The 16,450-nt window shown below is 39.1% G+C and overlaps 3 protein-coding genes and 1 non-coding gene across 4 annotated transcripts in view; 2 read left to right on the forward strand and 2 right to left on the reverse strand.

Moving 5' to 3' along the window:
• Window positions 1-5,508, reverse strand: part of LOC117371596 (E3 ubiquitin-protein ligase SMURF2-like) — a 40,084-nt gene extending 34,576 nt beyond the window's left edge. The window contains exon 1 of the mRNA XM_033967299.2: window positions 5,084-5,508. Within this exon, the coding sequence (XP_033823190.1) occupies window positions 5,084-5,135 (52 nt within the window). The 5' untranslated portion in view covers window positions 5,136-5,508. The remainder of the gene's footprint in view (window positions 1-5,083) is intronic.
• A 633-nt stretch (window positions 5,509-6,141) lies between these two features.
• LOC117377007 (importin subunit alpha-1-like) lies at window positions 6,142-9,764 on the reverse strand. Its single transcript, XM_033973446.2, has 11 exons — window positions 9,740-9,764; window positions 9,321-9,436; window positions 9,107-9,238; window positions 8,796-8,881; window positions 8,444-8,712; window positions 8,225-8,319; window positions 7,818-8,081; window positions 7,494-7,727; window positions 7,214-7,396; window positions 6,983-7,132; window positions 6,142-6,347 (listed from the first exon to the last, which is right to left on the reverse strand). The coding sequence occupies exons 2-11, from the start codon at window positions 9,384-9,386 to the stop codon at window positions 6,258-6,260; spliced, it is 1,569 nt and encodes a 522-aa protein (XP_033829337.1). The 5' UTR covers window positions 9,387-9,436; window positions 9,740-9,764; the 3' UTR covers window positions 6,142-6,257.
• A 388-nt stretch (window positions 9,765-10,152) lies between these two features.
• Window positions 10,153-10,225, forward strand: trnar-ccg (transfer RNA arginine (anticodon CCG)). The gene has a single exon. It is a non-coding gene; the product is annotated as a tRNA-Arg (tRNA).
• Window positions 10,226-10,936: 711 nt separating this feature from the next.
• LOC117374841 (UPF0450 protein C17orf58 homolog) lies at window positions 10,937-16,261 on the forward strand. Its single transcript, XM_033971042.2, has 5 exons — window positions 10,937-11,099; window positions 11,293-11,937; window positions 12,751-12,837; window positions 13,326-13,517; window positions 14,317-16,261. Exons 1-5 carry the CDS (start codon window positions 11,027-11,029, stop codon window positions 14,502-14,504), a joined length of 1,185 nt encoding a protein of 394 aa, XP_033826933.2. The 5' UTR covers window positions 10,937-11,026; the 3' UTR covers window positions 14,505-16,261.
• The last annotated feature ends 189 nt before the right edge of the window (window positions 16,262-16,450 follow it).

Genomic DNA, 16,450 nt, shown 5'->3' on the forward strand with positions numbered 1-16,450 from the left:
TTGCTTTGTATTCTAAACAATCCGTTTCGGCATCAATCTTGGCAGAGAAAAAAACAAAAAGAAAACACACATCTGTTAATCTCTTAAAACAGTTGCAATATTACGTTTATCGCAATATTTCTCTGTATCAATGTTTCATGCTTCAATATTTGGTGTCGTGACAAGCCTAGTGCCACCATGCAACAATTGTTTGAAGACACTGAGAAGCATGTAAATGTAAACAAAAGAAAGTAGTCAGTCCAATATCACAGTTTGAGGTGTTTTCTTGTAATCGCAAAGGTTGGGCCCTCTAAAATCTATCATAGCTTCAGGAAATGCATTTGTGCAGCGCTCCCAATCTGAGGAGAGATGAGGAGAAAACAGTTCGTAAAGTGGAGCCAGCGCTGTCTGTCGTCAGTCTGGGCCACATCCGGGGCTGAGCGATGGAGGAAGGAAAGAGAGACAAGACAAGAGGGATGAGGGGCTTCCTGTTCAAGAAGGAGAGAGAGAGAAATGGAGAGAAGGGGAAGCTCAGGACACAGGGATGAGATGGAGAGTGACAGGGACATATGTACAGTACCTTTAAAGTAGCACCTGCATACATCAGCATCTATGTACTGACATTTAGTCTTTAAAAGGATTTGTTGATGTCAAATTCTAAGCCTAAATTCCTAAGCTTTGAAGAGGCAAAATTACTTGACTTCAGATTAGTTTAATTGTTTATTCAAACACTAAATAAAAAAAACAAGAAATTTAAACCGGCTATCAATTCTTAATTCATAGGTCCAAAATATCTGCAATTTTGGCTGTATTTTAAGTGTAAAAGGCATTCCCCCTTATACTAAAAAACTTTGTAATGGATACACAAATTTCTATATTCATCTGCATTAGCAAAAAAGTCTTGTACTGACTCAACTGCACTCAAAAGACTACACCTGCAAGGAAGTTCATTTCATTTATGCAGGGAAAAAAGTACTAGAAAACAATGCATGTACCATATTATCTTTCAAACTGCTTAATATAAATATAAATTATATTTTATTATAATTAGCAGCTTCTGCAGAGTAAATACTCACTAAATTAAATACTTAATTAGTAAGTGATGCAAACATAGGAAAGTCAAAGACTTGGACAGGGAAATGTGTGAGGAATTGTGAATATTGTGCAGGGAAATCCTCCATAACTGCTGGAAAATCAATGTGTTGTGCAAACGGATGCTCACCTCCTCAGGAGCCAAGTTATGCAATGCTGTGTTCAGTCTTTCCGACTTCCTGTTCACAACGACCTGATGCCACTAGATCCAAACACAACACGCAAAACAGTTCACCCTAAATGGACACACTACCTGAATATAATTTATATTTAAAAGACTAACATTTATAAGAAACCATACTTGGTAACCTGTGAGGCGTAAATCTGAAATGCCAGTTTTTCCAAATAACTTGGCCTGTATGAATACAGCGAGATTACTTGACAGTTTGCATCTGTTGAAGATATTAGGAAAAATAAACAATATTGACTAAAAAGTGGCAGGATAATATGAGGCTCTGGAATCCTGGGGGTTCCCCGCACCATGAAACATGAGCTGAGGAGAGAGCCAGCTCCAAGAGGAAAGACTGTGTTCTCTTTCATCCAAATTATGGAATTACATCCTCATAAATCTGCAGCTGTGACGCCAAAAACCTCAAAACAAAAGCACAAACTCAATTTGGGAGAAGAGCGGGGAGAGGGGAGCCCCTGGCAAATACTGGGCTTTAGAGGCTCAGTGATACAATGTTTTCTAGATTAACCACGACTAAAGGGGCCTGGGTCAAATTATTGATAATATTGTGAATGTTGTTTGAAGATGAGCAACCTTTGTTGAATTTTAAGATGATTTTATACACAGTATTCAAAGAAAGCACATTACAATAAAAATAAACTTATTTGTTATGTAATAAAGTAAAATTTTTGAATGTTTATGGGTAATTTTATATTCACTTTTGTCACAACAAACATTCACAACAAAATGCACAAACTCATGTAGTTTTTTTGCACCATCTATCAGCCCTATCTGGAGGAGTGAAAGGCAGACTAAAGAAAAACATGAATCCAGACTAAAAAGGAGTGTCTGGTCCAGGAGGAGGGAGGCCGAGGTAACGCTGGAATTTAACACGGACTGGGCTGAACAGTAGTGTCACTAAACAAAGCGATGATAGTGAATACTGTCAAAACCTTTCTGTATCCAAGTCACGTTGAAAGAACATATTTAAATATCTCCAGGTCAAATCATCAACTGGATGTAAAAAATTAATACAAAATTACTCCAATAATACAATGGTAAATACAATTGTGGGTAATTCATTTATAAAAAACTAAGGAGCCACTAGTAGAAATCGAAAAGTCTTGGGCTTTATCTAAAATGACACTTTAGATGTTTTAGGACTGTAGTCAACTGAAGAGATTCTTAATGGACTAAAAACATGTGCTGCCGATCGATTAGCCGACTATAAAGGGGGTGTGGCAAAAGCTCTCAAAACTATTACATATCTGTATCACTCACTCACAAGACTACAACTGCATGGAAGTTCATGCAAAAACTACTACTGACAAAGAAAAAAGTACAAGGGAACTATTTATATAAAGAGATTAAATGTGTGATTGATTTAACCTTCCTGTTTACATAGAAATAACAAAAGATATCAAATCTTCAGCTAACTCACTCAGTCACTAGCGTGTCCTGTCTGCTGTTGTTCCAAATAATCTAAATAAAATGACTAATTACTAATACAAATTTTGGTATTTGGTGGACTCCATTGCCCGATTAATCGACTAAAGGGCCATAACAGTAACACGTTTACAGACAAATAACAGATCACACGTCGCAATATGACTCAGCTGTGTGCACTAATGACTCATTCACCCAAACTCAAAACCTTAAAACAAGGTGCACGGCCCCTCACTAAATATTAGAGCTGCACATTGCCAAGAACCGCACAATACAACATTTACGATACCAATCCTGATAAAGAAATATCTCAAAAAGAGTCTTACCGGTTTACTTTATACCTTTACACCCTGGGTTTATTGTGTGGCGTATAATGGCACAAAATCAGAATACACAGAAAAACTCACTTTTTCAGCTTTGCAATTTAAGCCTTGTAGTACAATCAGTGTATAAATGAGTTGATAAAAATGTACATTGTTTATGCAACACACATCCCTTTTTTTCTTTGTAAAAGATGTGGGTTTCATGCATTAGTTTAGCACTTTTTTATGCATTCTCTGGAATGTTGCTGCTGTGTGGAATGTTCAATAATATGTTTTAAATTATCTATTTTTATATTTTACAATTGTAAATCGTGTGCATGTGTGGGGTTATTTAGATTATTGGGGAGTCAGATAACTGACAGATTTTCTGAGCACAGAGCTAATTCAGACTAATTGTGCTTCCAGAACAACACAGAGCTGCTGTAAAAGAGACAGTAAAGAAAGGTTTCCTTGCGTAGCTGTGGAAGAATCCAGGGATGATTTTCCCATCAGTCCCCACTGCTGCAGCTGCGTGCCAGAAGTCACTAATGGAGGAAGTGGATCGGATAAAAAGGCTCCGCTGTGACAGCGAGCTGCAGATAAGGACCAAAGTTTGAAGTCAAGGTGATGGGATTTTAGTCAAGCCTTCAGGACAGGACAGGCACAGCAGGACAATTAACAGAGTGAGAATGAGTCTGAGACTGCGTTGGAACTTCAAAATAAATAGCAAAAAAAGGAAAGCAAATCTATCAGAGCAAAGTAGTATATTTTTCTATATCAAATAAGCATAACTGGATATGAACAGAATTATTGATTAATCAAGTGGTCCATAATAAACCAAGAATTACCAAAGTCCTCACAGGTGCTCATCAAGGGTTTGTATAGTTACTGTTTTTTAAATACTGTATAGGCTGTGTGACAGTCTTAATAATACAAATATTAGCAGCTTCATTGTTACATAACATGAAATTATTGGCATAAATCTGCTATCTAAATGCAAATGTAATGCATTTTATTTGAAAGGGAGGAGAGAGGAGAATGTGATGAAACCAGAGCTTGAACAGTGTAGCTGAGCGGAGTCAAATAGTCTCCTCTAAATAGGTAAATAAATAAATACAATACATGTACGTATGGCTGACAGCTGGTATGTACCATGAAGGCTAAATGATCGCACTCGGAGACACTTAAATCATTGCTACACAGTTTGTAATAATAATGCATTAGAGTGGATCCCAGTGTGAACCCAGGAGACCCTGTGGAGTGGACTCTCAGCACAGAGGAGCAGACTGACCCTGCGAGCGAGGATGTGTCTGTGAACTGGAAACACACATACATCCTCTGTGAGAGTTTACATTCCTGGCATTCCTTCTGAAGGCCACTGCAGCATTTCTTTAAAACCATTCTCCATGTGCGGAAAGGGAAAAAACTCAGGTCAGGATAGTAGACTGGGTAAGACCATTTAAGTTTGATGGTAAATGACAAATAGTTCTGTTTCTGTCACAATTTTATAGATTTTACTGCATTGAGATCTTCACTGGGTAAAACAAGTAATTCATGTGATGTTTTATTCACAATAAAGTTAAGGAATTACTTTTGGAAACTGCTGTCTCAGTTTTTTATCATAACATTAGCATTACTTCAATTGTCTGCTTCAACTGTCACAACTTATCATTTTTTGAGCCTGAGTCCACAGTAAACGCAGAGTTAAGTGTATCAAAATGAAATGCAAAGTACAATTACATATATTTAGATGGCTGCAGGAGTAAAAGACAATAACTAACTGATTAAAATGGTAGGATTGACCGTGCGAGTTAAAATACACCTTTGTACACCAATTCAAGATGCAAAATTTTATAAAACGGTAGACTTCAGATTAAACATTTTTATAGGTTGCACTCGTAATTTCAGTACAACACAATTAGAGCCAAAACAGAAGCATTCATGCACGAATAATCCAAGTATTTAGAGCAGGTATACACCACGATAAGACAAATCATTCAGTCCATGGTCACAGTGCAGCTGCAGAAATGTTAGTTAGCGTGGTTGGCTAACACGCTAACATGCTACAGACCAAACGGTTTTTAAATGTTCTTACCTGTCAAACGCAGCTTTACCGGGCCATTTCTCCTCACTCCTTGGTTAGACATTCCCTTGTGTATTCCAGCTTGACAATATTTCAAGAAATATTTGACTCATGTATACGTATAAAAAGGTGTATCAAGAACGTAGCTCCCAAAACAACCCTGGCGCTGTTAGCTTCGGATTAGCTCCAAGAAACACCATAGCATATCACGCTGAGAGTGTGCAGCAAACGGAATCACGTCATTACAAATATCGCTGCTTTGTGAGGCGCGTTCAAAATAATCAAATCATCAACATCCCGACTAGAAATATGTGATGAAAGAAGGTTGCCGTTTAAAAATATATAGTAACAGTCTTGTCCTCCATCCGCACAGGCTCCACAGTGTCCGCGCGGCTCACACTGGAGCTGGTCGTGATGCTTAAAAGAGCCGAGTCTGTAAGAGCAGACCGACTCACCGCAAATAAAGCGCATACCCGGTGCAGCCTGTCAACATAAAAGCATCCTACTGCAACATGCAAACACGTATCTGTAGCCTAAAGAGCAAATGTGTCACTATTTCTGTACTTGAAATAAATTGGATTCAACTCAGTATGAAATATTTAAGCGACATAACTGAATAATACATTACTGAAACAAATCGCTAAATATTATGGATAATTCTAGATTGTAATTTTGTCAGAGATAATCACATTTTATGCTCAATCAAATAAAACATTGCTTTAGCACAGTAAAGAAAAAAAAAATATATAGCGTTAATTTTTGATGGTGACGGTCATACAGTTGTCTCAAAGCGTGTGGTTCTGTCTGCCAGGTCAGTCATAAAGAGCTAAATGTGACTGTAGAGAATTAGAAAGCTGCCCTCTAGTGGTTACATGGGCACTTTGGCGTTTGGATTATCCATGGGTTTCAGAATGAGGAAAAGTTGGGACCGCTCCCATAGCAATTAACAGTTCAAAACAACACAAATCTTTTGTATGGTCAACTGTCCTCAAATGGCAACATATATCATGAAGGTGAAACCCAAGTAAATTTTCTTGTGTTGAGAAACTCAATTAAAAAACAGGAATGTTCATTTAACATTTATTTGGAATTAGTATAATGTAAACAAATAATATTCCAATAGTAAAAATACAAACAAGATACCAATTACACTTGTCATCATTATAAAAGAGGGTAGTAGTGACTGTTAAAATTTGAAAGTGCCTTGGTTTTGAGGTGCCTGGAAATCATAGCCATCTGTTGTTGCCTCAGGGCCCAGAGACATGTCATCTTCATTCTTAAAGACAAGCAACAGCAAGTGTTAATGCATAAACATGTTTTGTATTTTTTAATAGTTCAAACACATAGGTCAAAAACAATGACAACATGCATACATATCTACATAAATGGTGTATTTGCCTAAAATGTAAACTAGCAGTAACTGGTAGAAAAGGTAACTGTCTCTGTTGTGAAAGCAAATGAATGTCTGAAAGACTAACTATGCTTCATGGAGCAAGTTTTTATATAGAATTGAAGTAATGAATCGATAATATAAGTAAACATTATCTAGTTTAATAATTATTTATAATTTTATAATAAAGTTAGAATACATTTGGTTGATAAATGGATCCTGTGATCAAGTTAATCAAAGCTTCCTCTAAACTAATAATGTGCACGTCAGCTCCATGGGCCAAGTTCAGTCCCTAGTGGAGTCTGATAAACAGAACACTCTAAAATTACTTTATTTTGTCAATTCCTTTAAAAAGCTTTTTGGGGAGGTCACCCAGGCTTTCTGTAGAGTAGAGCCTATATGTGACATACAACAGTAGTAACTTGGATTTACGATATTTAACTAGGGGAAAAAAATGGCTGGCAAAAAAGCAAGCTTACATACTCCTGGCCTAAACCAACTTGAGGATAAGGAAAACTTACCTCTAGAGAGAAAAAGCGATTGATTATGTCAAGGGATGATTTGTAGACTGCCTCGTTGTCATGGTATTGCAGTGCTTCAAGCTTTTCAAGCCCACCAACCTCCTCAAACATCAAATAGAGCTTGTCGCTCTCCCCTGTTTTCGCTGCCATCTATAAAAAGACAAAAATACATTGATTTAATCTGCTGCCAGCACCCAGTATACTCTGTATAACATCTAATTTTACAGAGACCTGTAAAATTTTACAGATAGCATCCAAGATGATCAAAATTATTTTGCTCTCTTTTGTAGACAACAGTCGAACCAACGATGGCAGCACATGACAATTGACAAGGTAACCCACTTGTTCCACAGTTCCTCCACTTGTAAAATTAGTGATTGCCCACACCGCCTCCTTCTGTGTTTTGTACTCTCCCTGTACAAAAAATAGACAACAGAGTGATCATTTAAAATGTGTAAAGACATGCACTACAAATAATACCCCCATAACAATATCCCCTGCATTCTCTCACATGTCTGAGAATTTCTACAAGAATGGGTATGAGGCCGGCATCTATAACCTCCTGGATCTGGCTGTGCTTGCCGGCAGTGATGTTAGACACTGTCCATGCAGCTTCTTTTTGGATGTTATGCCTGGGGTGGCGGAGTAATTGAGGGAATAGGGCCAGGGCACCTGCATTCAGCACACTCTGGGTTTGCTCATCTGTCCCCGTCACAATGTTGCCGAGTGACCGCAAAGCAGGTGTCTGTATGGTTTTGCAAATGAAGAAAAATAAAAATAACTACAATTTTGGATATACGGTATCTAGGATCAACAATGAAATCAGAATTCATACCACAATGGTATTTTCTCCACAAGCTAAAAGCCGGACCAGGTGGGGCACCAGCCCAGCACGCACCACCAACTCTATCCTCTCATTGGAGCCGTCCGTCAGGTAGGACACAGCCCAGCAGGTGTCCGCCAGCACCTCTTTGTCAGTGCTATGGAGCAGGTGGAGGAGCCCTGGAAGCAACTGCACCACTGCTTCCAACGGAGGGGCAGGGTCCTTATTCCGGCAAAGGTTGGATAGAGTCCAGGTGAGGTTTCGCAGGTAAGCAGTCTAGAAGATTGGTGTAAATGTGTTACAGTTGAAATAGTAAGTAGAAACAAAAATGCATGAGTAGCATAATTCATATTTCAACAATTGTTCCTACAGTGTGTAGCAGTAGTTATAGCATGTGCATTTTTCAGTATAATACTTACTGGGTAGACAGAGAGATCATTCGTAGTCACCAAAATCAGCAGAGGCTGTAGACCTTTGTGTTTTATCACAAGGTCTCTGAAATTAGGTCCATCGCCTAGTTAATATACACAATCATGTTTAATATTGATATGTAAATGCAAAAAGCACTATTAAAAACACATGAAAAGAAGAAAGAGCTTAATAGTTGAAAGAAAAGTAAATGAAATTATATACACAACCTGCAATGTTCCCCAAAGCCCAGATGGCTTGTTCACTGATGTGTGGGTGTGGTGATGACACCAGATTAATAAATGCTGTAATGGCCCCTCCTTCCACAACAGCCTTGGTTTGTTCTGAAGTCCCAGAGGCAATGTTTGTGAGAGCCCATGCGGCCTCAAACTGAATTGGAGCACATTCAGATAATGAAAGAAAATAAACAAATCTGGGTATAAGGCCAGCTTCAATTATGCTGTCAATTGGAGGATTCTTTCCTCTTGAAATAAGTTTTCTGTATAAATAAAAAACAGATTGTATGTCAGAAAAGACAAAAAGAAAAGACAAAAATACAAAAGAATAAATAAATTACTTTACCGAGCAGCTTGTGTTGCCTGCAGTTGATAAGGTAGGCTTTCACTATGCATGCCTTCCAAAATTTTTTCAACTGACCATTGAGTTGTCTATATGTGTAGAAAAATGTGTCATTATAAATGGCAACAGAGTGCAATAACACATCATATTTATCTGTAAGCACATTTATCCATAAGCCTAAAATACAGCACAAACCTAACTGGGACAGAAAAATCGTCATCGGTGTAACAGCTATTACTTCTTATTATAATATAGTGTTTATGTAAGCTATAATATTTAACCACCACATATCTACAGCATGTGGCCAACTTTACCTGTCCATTTGAGTCTTGCTCCTCCACATGTTCATCCACAGGGCTCTCCACATTCCTCCTCTTTAATATCTGCTCATCCTTTTTAGCTTTCCGGAGCTCCACGCTAACTTCCGCTCTCCTGCGCCTGAGCTCCTGCAAACAGTCACAGCTTATTATAATGCTACCTAGAGAAATTTAAGGCTTTTCATTCTCTAAGACAACGTGAATAACTTACATTTGTGTCTTTACCCTTGTTTTTGAACTGGCAGAGTCTTGCTCCGCTGTCGCAGTCAGCTGACATTACTGACCGAGGAGCAGCACAAATGATCCAATGCAGAGGTCCTGATCACACTTTGAACAATCACTTGAATTAGACATTTTGAAGCACTGCTGGCGGAGGGTGATAGTGTTTACAGATAAAATATGGTAGCAAATAAGTTTGTCCCAAAGCAGAGCAAAGCCGGTTTGTTAACAGCATGTTTAACAACTAGTGAGCAAGACATCTGTCCCCGTGTAATAAGCTGTAAGACAGTCACTTAACGGTAGTATTAAGAGCCAACGTTCAGTTTGACCATTCCAGTTAACAAACAACACAACGTTACATGTATTTAAGAGTTTTCAGGCTAGTGCTTTCTCTTCTGAACATGTGCTTACCTTGCGACGGTCTTGTCCCTTTTTTCTTTCAAGTAACTGACGTCTATCACGGACCGCCCTGATAGTTTTTTCGATCCCCATTGGTTCAAAAAACTCCGAGCGCCTCCTTTTTAAAAAAAAAAATACACAAAACTCCTCTGCAGTTGTCAGTGGCAACCAAACGGAAATCTCGCGAGAAGAAACGTGGCGCGTTGAGTTCGCGTTGGACATGTGTTGGAGGCGCATGGATTGGTTGCTGCTTGGTGCTGCTGTGGTCGCTGTGAGGCTGCATTCAAACCATGCTCTGCGATTGTGTCGAATATTTTTAACCTGTGTCTCAAGTAAGGTATTGTCATAAGAGAAACGGTACCATTAAAGCAATACTGTTCTTTTATGGTTTTTATGACGTATTTCTGCTGTATAGGCGGCGTAATGACCCAGTGGCCTAATGGATAAGGCATCAGCCTCCGGAGCTGGGGATTGTGGGTTCGAGTCCCATCTGGGTCGTATTTAACTTCATTTTAGGAGTTCAGTAGGCAGGTCTTTACATTGTGGTTGTTATCAACGTGGAATCTTTTAACAACGATTTCGCCATGTATTCTTGCAGTTCGTGTCGTCCCATATGTGTCCTCATGCACTGTGAGTAAAATAAACACCATTCAAAACAACGTGCAGTGGAAACAGCCAAGTCAATGTGTTTTTTTAACTACTGAACAGCTGAATGAGCAAAATGCCCATTTGTCTGCTCTCTAGGTCATAAACATGTTGTTGCCTTTGCTCTCGCAGCCTATGGAAAAAACTTGGTCAAGTAATTTGAGGTAAAGGTGCGTAATTGCTTAACTGTGAACAAGATTATTTTTAGAAGACTATTTTAAGAGCAGTGAGGTCAAGTTTTCTTATTATAGCCTACTGCTGCAGGCTAAATTTACACTGTCACAGGAAACCGAAAATGACTTTTAAGTGGCCACTGGAGGGCAGCACAGATAAAGCTAGTTTAGTTCAACTTGTTATATTGACTTGCAGAAACATTTCAAAAGTCACAGAGCAAGCTTTGAAAAAGGAAACAAAAGCAACGAAAGACTTTTGACATTAAAAGATCTAAAAATCTAGCTCATTTTAAAGTGAACCAACAAGCAACATCTTTAGTTGCAGGTATCTGGTTGAAATAGTATTTATGAATGAATGGAATGTCATAGCAGTGTGAATTTAGCCACGCCCCTCACATCCTTCCCATCACACAGCAGTATAAAATCCAAGAAATCCCTGCGTTGTAGCAGACGTGGATAAACTGCACATACACCAAACACAATGGCAAGGATTTTAGTGTTTCTCCTACTTCAGACCTTTCCTTGTTTTAAATCCGAAGAACATGTAATTACAGGTAAGTAGGTTATTTACTGGAGTTTTGTGATATATGCATAGCTCTTTATTGTGACCAATGCAGTATCTCTTATAGTATTTATGTAGACCATTTATGTAGTTGAAGGAATTTAAAATATTGGGCATCAAAGAAAGTTCCAGTTTTTTGTCTAATAATTATACTTAACTATAATTACATTTATTGTTTGTTTTAGAGCTGTACACGGTGGTTGAAAAGGGTCCAAGCGGATTTGTTGAAGGAGCTCAACTCAACCAGAGCAGACTGGTGGTCAAGGAGCCGTCTTTACCCATTAATGAGCTTTTAGAGAAGAACAGCCGAACAAGCGAGTCGAAGTTTACCTTGCACCCTCTGCCTTCTGCGGTGTGGCCCAAACATAGTGACTTGGTTCCCATGTCCCGCCACCATAATCTCCACAATAAGAGCAAAAAGGGTTTAAAGACTGATCGCCTGATTGAGCACAACAGTGAGAAGACCAGAGAGAGCACAGGTTTGCTTCCAAAAAGTCCAGTAATAGGATCTACAGTTCCCGTCACCAATAAAACTGCACCAAAATCCAACCAAGACCCCCTCTCCAGCACAAGCCCACCCCAGGTCAGTGATCATGAAGTGCACACCAACAGCAGAGCCAGAGTGCCTCCTCCACCTCCTCAGCCTGAACCTCCAGCCAGTGTCCCGCGCAGAGACTCAAACCGCAGGATGATGGACCCTGAAGAGAACCGTCCGGGCAAGTCCAGTATCTATCAGTCAGGAATTGTGAGCCGAAACAGCAGCCGCCCCTCTGTGCTGTTCAACCGACGCTCCTCCAGCCTCCTCTATCACTTTGATGTACTTAGGAGAGGTATTTACGACACAAAAATGAGCACTTATATCACTGTGTACCTGAAATTTCTTAGTCATTAACTGTTTAGGAGTACATAATAAAATAAGAATAATAAGATAAGTAAAATAACGCTGTTTACAAGGAACAATAATAATCATTTTAATTATAACAAGTAAAACATAGTCTCAAATTAATGTAAAAAGTAAAATTGACCAAAACAGTTCCAGCATGCAAAGAAGTACAGTATGTCTAAGCTCAATGATTCAAGATATTACAGAAGACATAGAACAGTGATATTATTGAAACCACATTTACATTATATACTTAGTCTCATCTTAATGGAAGTTAATCCGACCTAAAAGGAAAGCCTTGTTTTTTAGCCAACCAACAACCTCCCCTGGCACTATGCTGCACGCTCAGTGGCTACGGTTACATGCACACTCTAAATCTAATTATAATCAAATGTTTTGAGTTGTAAGATTATTAGAATGCCTCTGATCACTCACATCACGTTTTCTGGTTTACATGTCATTTAAGTAAACCTAAAGGTCCAGAAATCAGGTCATAATCAGATTTTGGTGTGCATGTGAACATAGCCACTGATGTGAAATGTCACACTGATACCAACTGAAAACCATGCAGTGAATAATTTAAATGGGTAATTAAGATGTTAAGCAGCCCCCACTTAGCTCCCCCTAATAACCCCACAATATGGAATGCACCGCCCGGGTTTCTGTAATGACAACCTTGTCTTTAGAAGTGACAGTAAAATGGGGTCTGGCTCCTTGGTGACGCCTGGCAGACTTTACGTTCTCTCTTTGTGTTCTGTAGAGTCGGACTTCACACATGACGCTTTCTGCCTGAGCGAGTGCAGGAAGGAGAGGGACGAGCGCGAACATTACTGCTACAGCGAGTTTGGTATGTAAAAGAGGATCTGCGGGACACTGTTTGAAATGTAAATGGAAAAAAAAACAACTCTGTAAACTGTTTCCATGTACATGTTTCTGGTAGCACCTCAACAGAGATGTTATTGATTTGCCTACAATGTTCCACAGTATGGCACTTATCCATTTCCACGGAAACAAGCAAATGATGTTGCCAGGCTTATTCACTGGTCAGATCTGGGGAGAGGTGACCCCGCTCACAGTAATAATGCATATTTTTCAAGGTATTTTTGAGCAATAAAAACACCTGTAACGAAATAGATGCTAGACAATATGTTTAATGCCATATTGTGGAACATTCCAGGCAATGCGATAACAAAAGTATGTGCTGGACCTCCCCAACAAAAAAACAAAACAACATAGGACACCTTAAGTTCATTTTTTTCGTAGCATTTTACAGTATTCCAACATTTCTCAGTCTTCAGTGAGTGAACTAACCCTACACTGTTTGTCGTGTCACAGCCATCAATGGGATCGTCCATGACATCGATGTGCTGCGTAAAGGAGTTCGTCTGATCACACTCATGGTGACCAGTGATGGATTCTACAAAATGAGCCGCCTCTATGTGACCCCCGACAGCTTCTTCTTCAAAGTCCGCCTTCTGGTCGTGGACACATTCAAATGCAGCAAACCGTGTCCAGATATCAAACTTGGTGAGTGCATTAACCCAGTGTAACAGATGTGATGTGAGCATTGGTCCTAATAGTCACAGATCCGTGTACTCTCTTTGTGCATGTCTCAACCCTGGATAAATTGAGGGGTTTCAGAAAATATTGTGATTAAATGATAGTTTCAGAGACCACTTTTTGCCACTAAAAATCGGCTGCAATAAATTTAAATAGCACAATGAAACACTATAGTGGATAGAATTAGCAAATCTTTTAATCAGACAGGTTCGTTTGTTTACCTGCTTTACATGTTTCACCTCCTTCATATATTCCTCAGAAGCGTCACGTGATGGTGTGGTGACATGTCTTGTAGACTGCTTTACTTGGTTTTTCCAGACAGTAGGGGAAGCTTACGCCACATACAGTTGTCTGACGCTTTTTCCAGGACTGCACTGCATGTGTGTGATAAGGTGTACGCTCCCTCGTCACAGTTCTTGGCCCTCATTTACGGATCTCGATGTACTCTCCGATCCAGTGGTGGTATTTGCAGCTTTCAGCACAGATGCAAGTGGCATTGTTCAAGTCCGTGATGTGGTTTTGTCAAGGGAGAAGATAGAATGAACCTTTATGAAAGACTTTAGTGGTTGAGTAGTGAGGCATAAATATGGAAATTCTTTGACCCTCAACAGCTCAAATGTTGATCTGTTGATACTCGTTGAACTAAACTATTGTGACAGGCCTTGGTGATAATTTGGTGCTGTCCTGGCTGTTGTTTTTGTTGTATCGAGCCACAGATAAATATGCGCCTTCCACACTTTTTTTCACTGTTCACTGTTCTTTATAGGGACCAGATACATTATAATGGGTCAGATCTACCACCGGAGGCGCCATCTCCCCTCTGACCTCTTACTTCTTGTTGGCGGCAAACTGAAGCCTGGAGACGGTCTGCTTCGAAGCAACAACTACATCAAGAGATTCAACAAACGGAGACACCAGAAAGCTGTGGACGCCACCCGCTCCAAGTGTAGGTGAACTGTACAGACTGCTGCCCTTCGCTGAGGGCCAGAGACACTGAAGCTGACAGGACTGGTCATAACTAGCCTCACAGTGAATGAAACAAAAAAGATATGAGGGAAAATACATGGACTTATAATGGATAGCTCTTATATCACCATGCACCTTTCATTTGTCTCTTAGCAGCCTGGGTCAAAATGTATAGATGTTCCTTAAGGATGTAAACTTGGCCCGCTACTATTCTAGAAAAAAAATTGTTTATTCATGGCTGGTACATGAAATCTACCCACACTGTCCTATTTTACTGACAAAACTCATAATAACTTAAATAGTATATCCCTATATTTTCTCCCAAGTGTCCTTAAAAGTTCCCATAGCCTCTTAGTGTCGGTTCAGATGGAGTTGTTTTATAGCCTAGGAAACATTTTAGTTTAATGATGTTGTAGGTCGGAGAACAAGAGCGAGCTACGTTATTAATGTCTTCACAATATTAAGAAGCATGGAACTTCAAACAAGGCCTGGCTAAATAACAAAAAGGAGTAAGTTATATATGAGTGGACTAAGCCATAAATTCATTCTGATCCTAGAGGGGGATGATTTGGCAATCTCATCTTGGGAACTGAGAACCAGATGCCAAATGTCAACATCGCCAAACCAGGAATTATGTAAAAAGATCTATCTGTTCTTCTGATTGTAGTTGGACCTGGAATGGGAGCGATTTGCACTGTTTTATACACGTTTTTGAAAATAAAATGTGTTTTTGTTCTTACCTACAAGGATTATCTGTAGCGTGAATCATTATCATTCCCAAACACTGCAAGAGATGAGCTGCTGTGACTATATGACACAATAATTACACTGTACATAGTCTCCGTCTGGATTTAGGGAAAACATTTTTGAGATTGTTCCCTTTTTTTTCCATCTTAATTGTCAGTCAGCTGAAGCGGTCAGTTCCCAGGCCTATCTGAGATCAGCACTGGGGGGAACAGATGGAGGCGGACAGGAAGCTACGATCACAGCGGGGGGACATTCTTGTAGCCAAAGATGTGAAGACTGCGAGGTGGGAAGATTTCCAAGTGGTTTCCCGTGTGATAGGCCGATCCCCAAAGCCACAAGCAGAAAGAAGAGGGGTGGGGTGAGGTGGGGGCTGTTCTGGAGTCAATTTGTGGTTTGATTTGCAGGTCAAATGCAGAGACATGAGGTGGGGTGAAAGGTCATTTTGGATTTAAACAAAGCAGGGTTTTAAAGTCATCACATGCATATGAACTCCTTGCAGTATTTTGAGATAAGGGTTGGGGATGACACAAAGAGGACACTGATCTGTCGCGTTATTTGATTGAATTATTGCAACAAATAACAAGACAAATGAAACACGCATTTTCTTTTTAAAAAACAGGGCGTCCAAAACATTTTATTTTACATGGTGAATCATCCCATCAAGTACAAAAGAGAATCTCTTCATGACTGCCACTTTTTGTTCAATTTTATCAAACGGGCCAAATTATATTTTTTATAAATAAATAAAACCATAACATATAACATAATAGTTTGAAGGTGTTAAGTAAAACCCACTACCTATAAATAAAAAATGTAATATTACTTTTCCATTCAAAATATTTAGTACACAGCGAAGAAAGGGCAATTTCACCTATTTTGATTTAAAAGAAAAATAGTTAAATATTTTCATGGACGTAGCTGCTGGTTCTATGAGAAAAATAAATGTTTCTACGACTCTAAAAATCTGTATTTAACATTTGTCATTAGTTAATATACAAGTTTTACAAAAAGTTGATGACACACATGGGGTTACAAAAACAAAAACTGAAAGCTACATCAGATCTCAACTCAAAACAAATGTAGTTTACAAGTTTCATTTTTAAGCGTAACAGCCTTGACTCAGCCACACCCTCCTACAAAACTTAAAATGACACGTTACAAAAAATGTTCCCAAATATGCTAAAAAT

Source organism: Periophthalmus magnuspinnatus, chromosome 1 (genome assembly GCF_009829125.3).
Source record: "Periophthalmus magnuspinnatus isolate fPerMag1 chromosome 1, fPerMag1.2.pri, whole genome shotgun sequence".
NCBI classification, from domain to species: domain Eukaryota; kingdom Metazoa; phylum Chordata; class Actinopteri; order Gobiiformes; family Gobiidae; genus Periophthalmus; species Periophthalmus magnuspinnatus.

Coding starts and splice junctions, on each gene's coding strand:
- LOC117377007 (XM_033973446.2), bottom strand. CDS start 9,386: ATGTCAGCTGACTGCGACAGCGGAGCAAGACTCTGCCAGTTCAAAAAC. Junction 8,713..8,795: donor CAGGCAACACAAGCTGCTCG/GTAAAGTAATTT, acceptor TTATTTATACAG/AAAACTTATTTCAAGAGGAA. Junction 7,133..7,213: donor CTATCTGTAAAATTTTACAG/GTCTCTGTAAAA, acceptor GTCTTTTTATAG/ATGGCAGCGAAAACAGGGGA.
- LOC117374841 (XM_033971042.2), top strand. CDS start 11,027: ATGGCAAGGATTTTAGTGTTTCTCCTACTTCAGACCTTTCCTTGTTTT. Junction 11,938..12,750: donor CTTTGATGTACTTAGGAGAG/GTATTTACGACA, acceptor TGTGTTCTGTAG/AGTCGGACTTCACACATGAC. Junction 13,518..14,316: donor GTGTCCAGATATCAAACTTG/GTGAGTGCATTA, acceptor TGTTCTTTATAG/GGACCAGATACATTATAATG.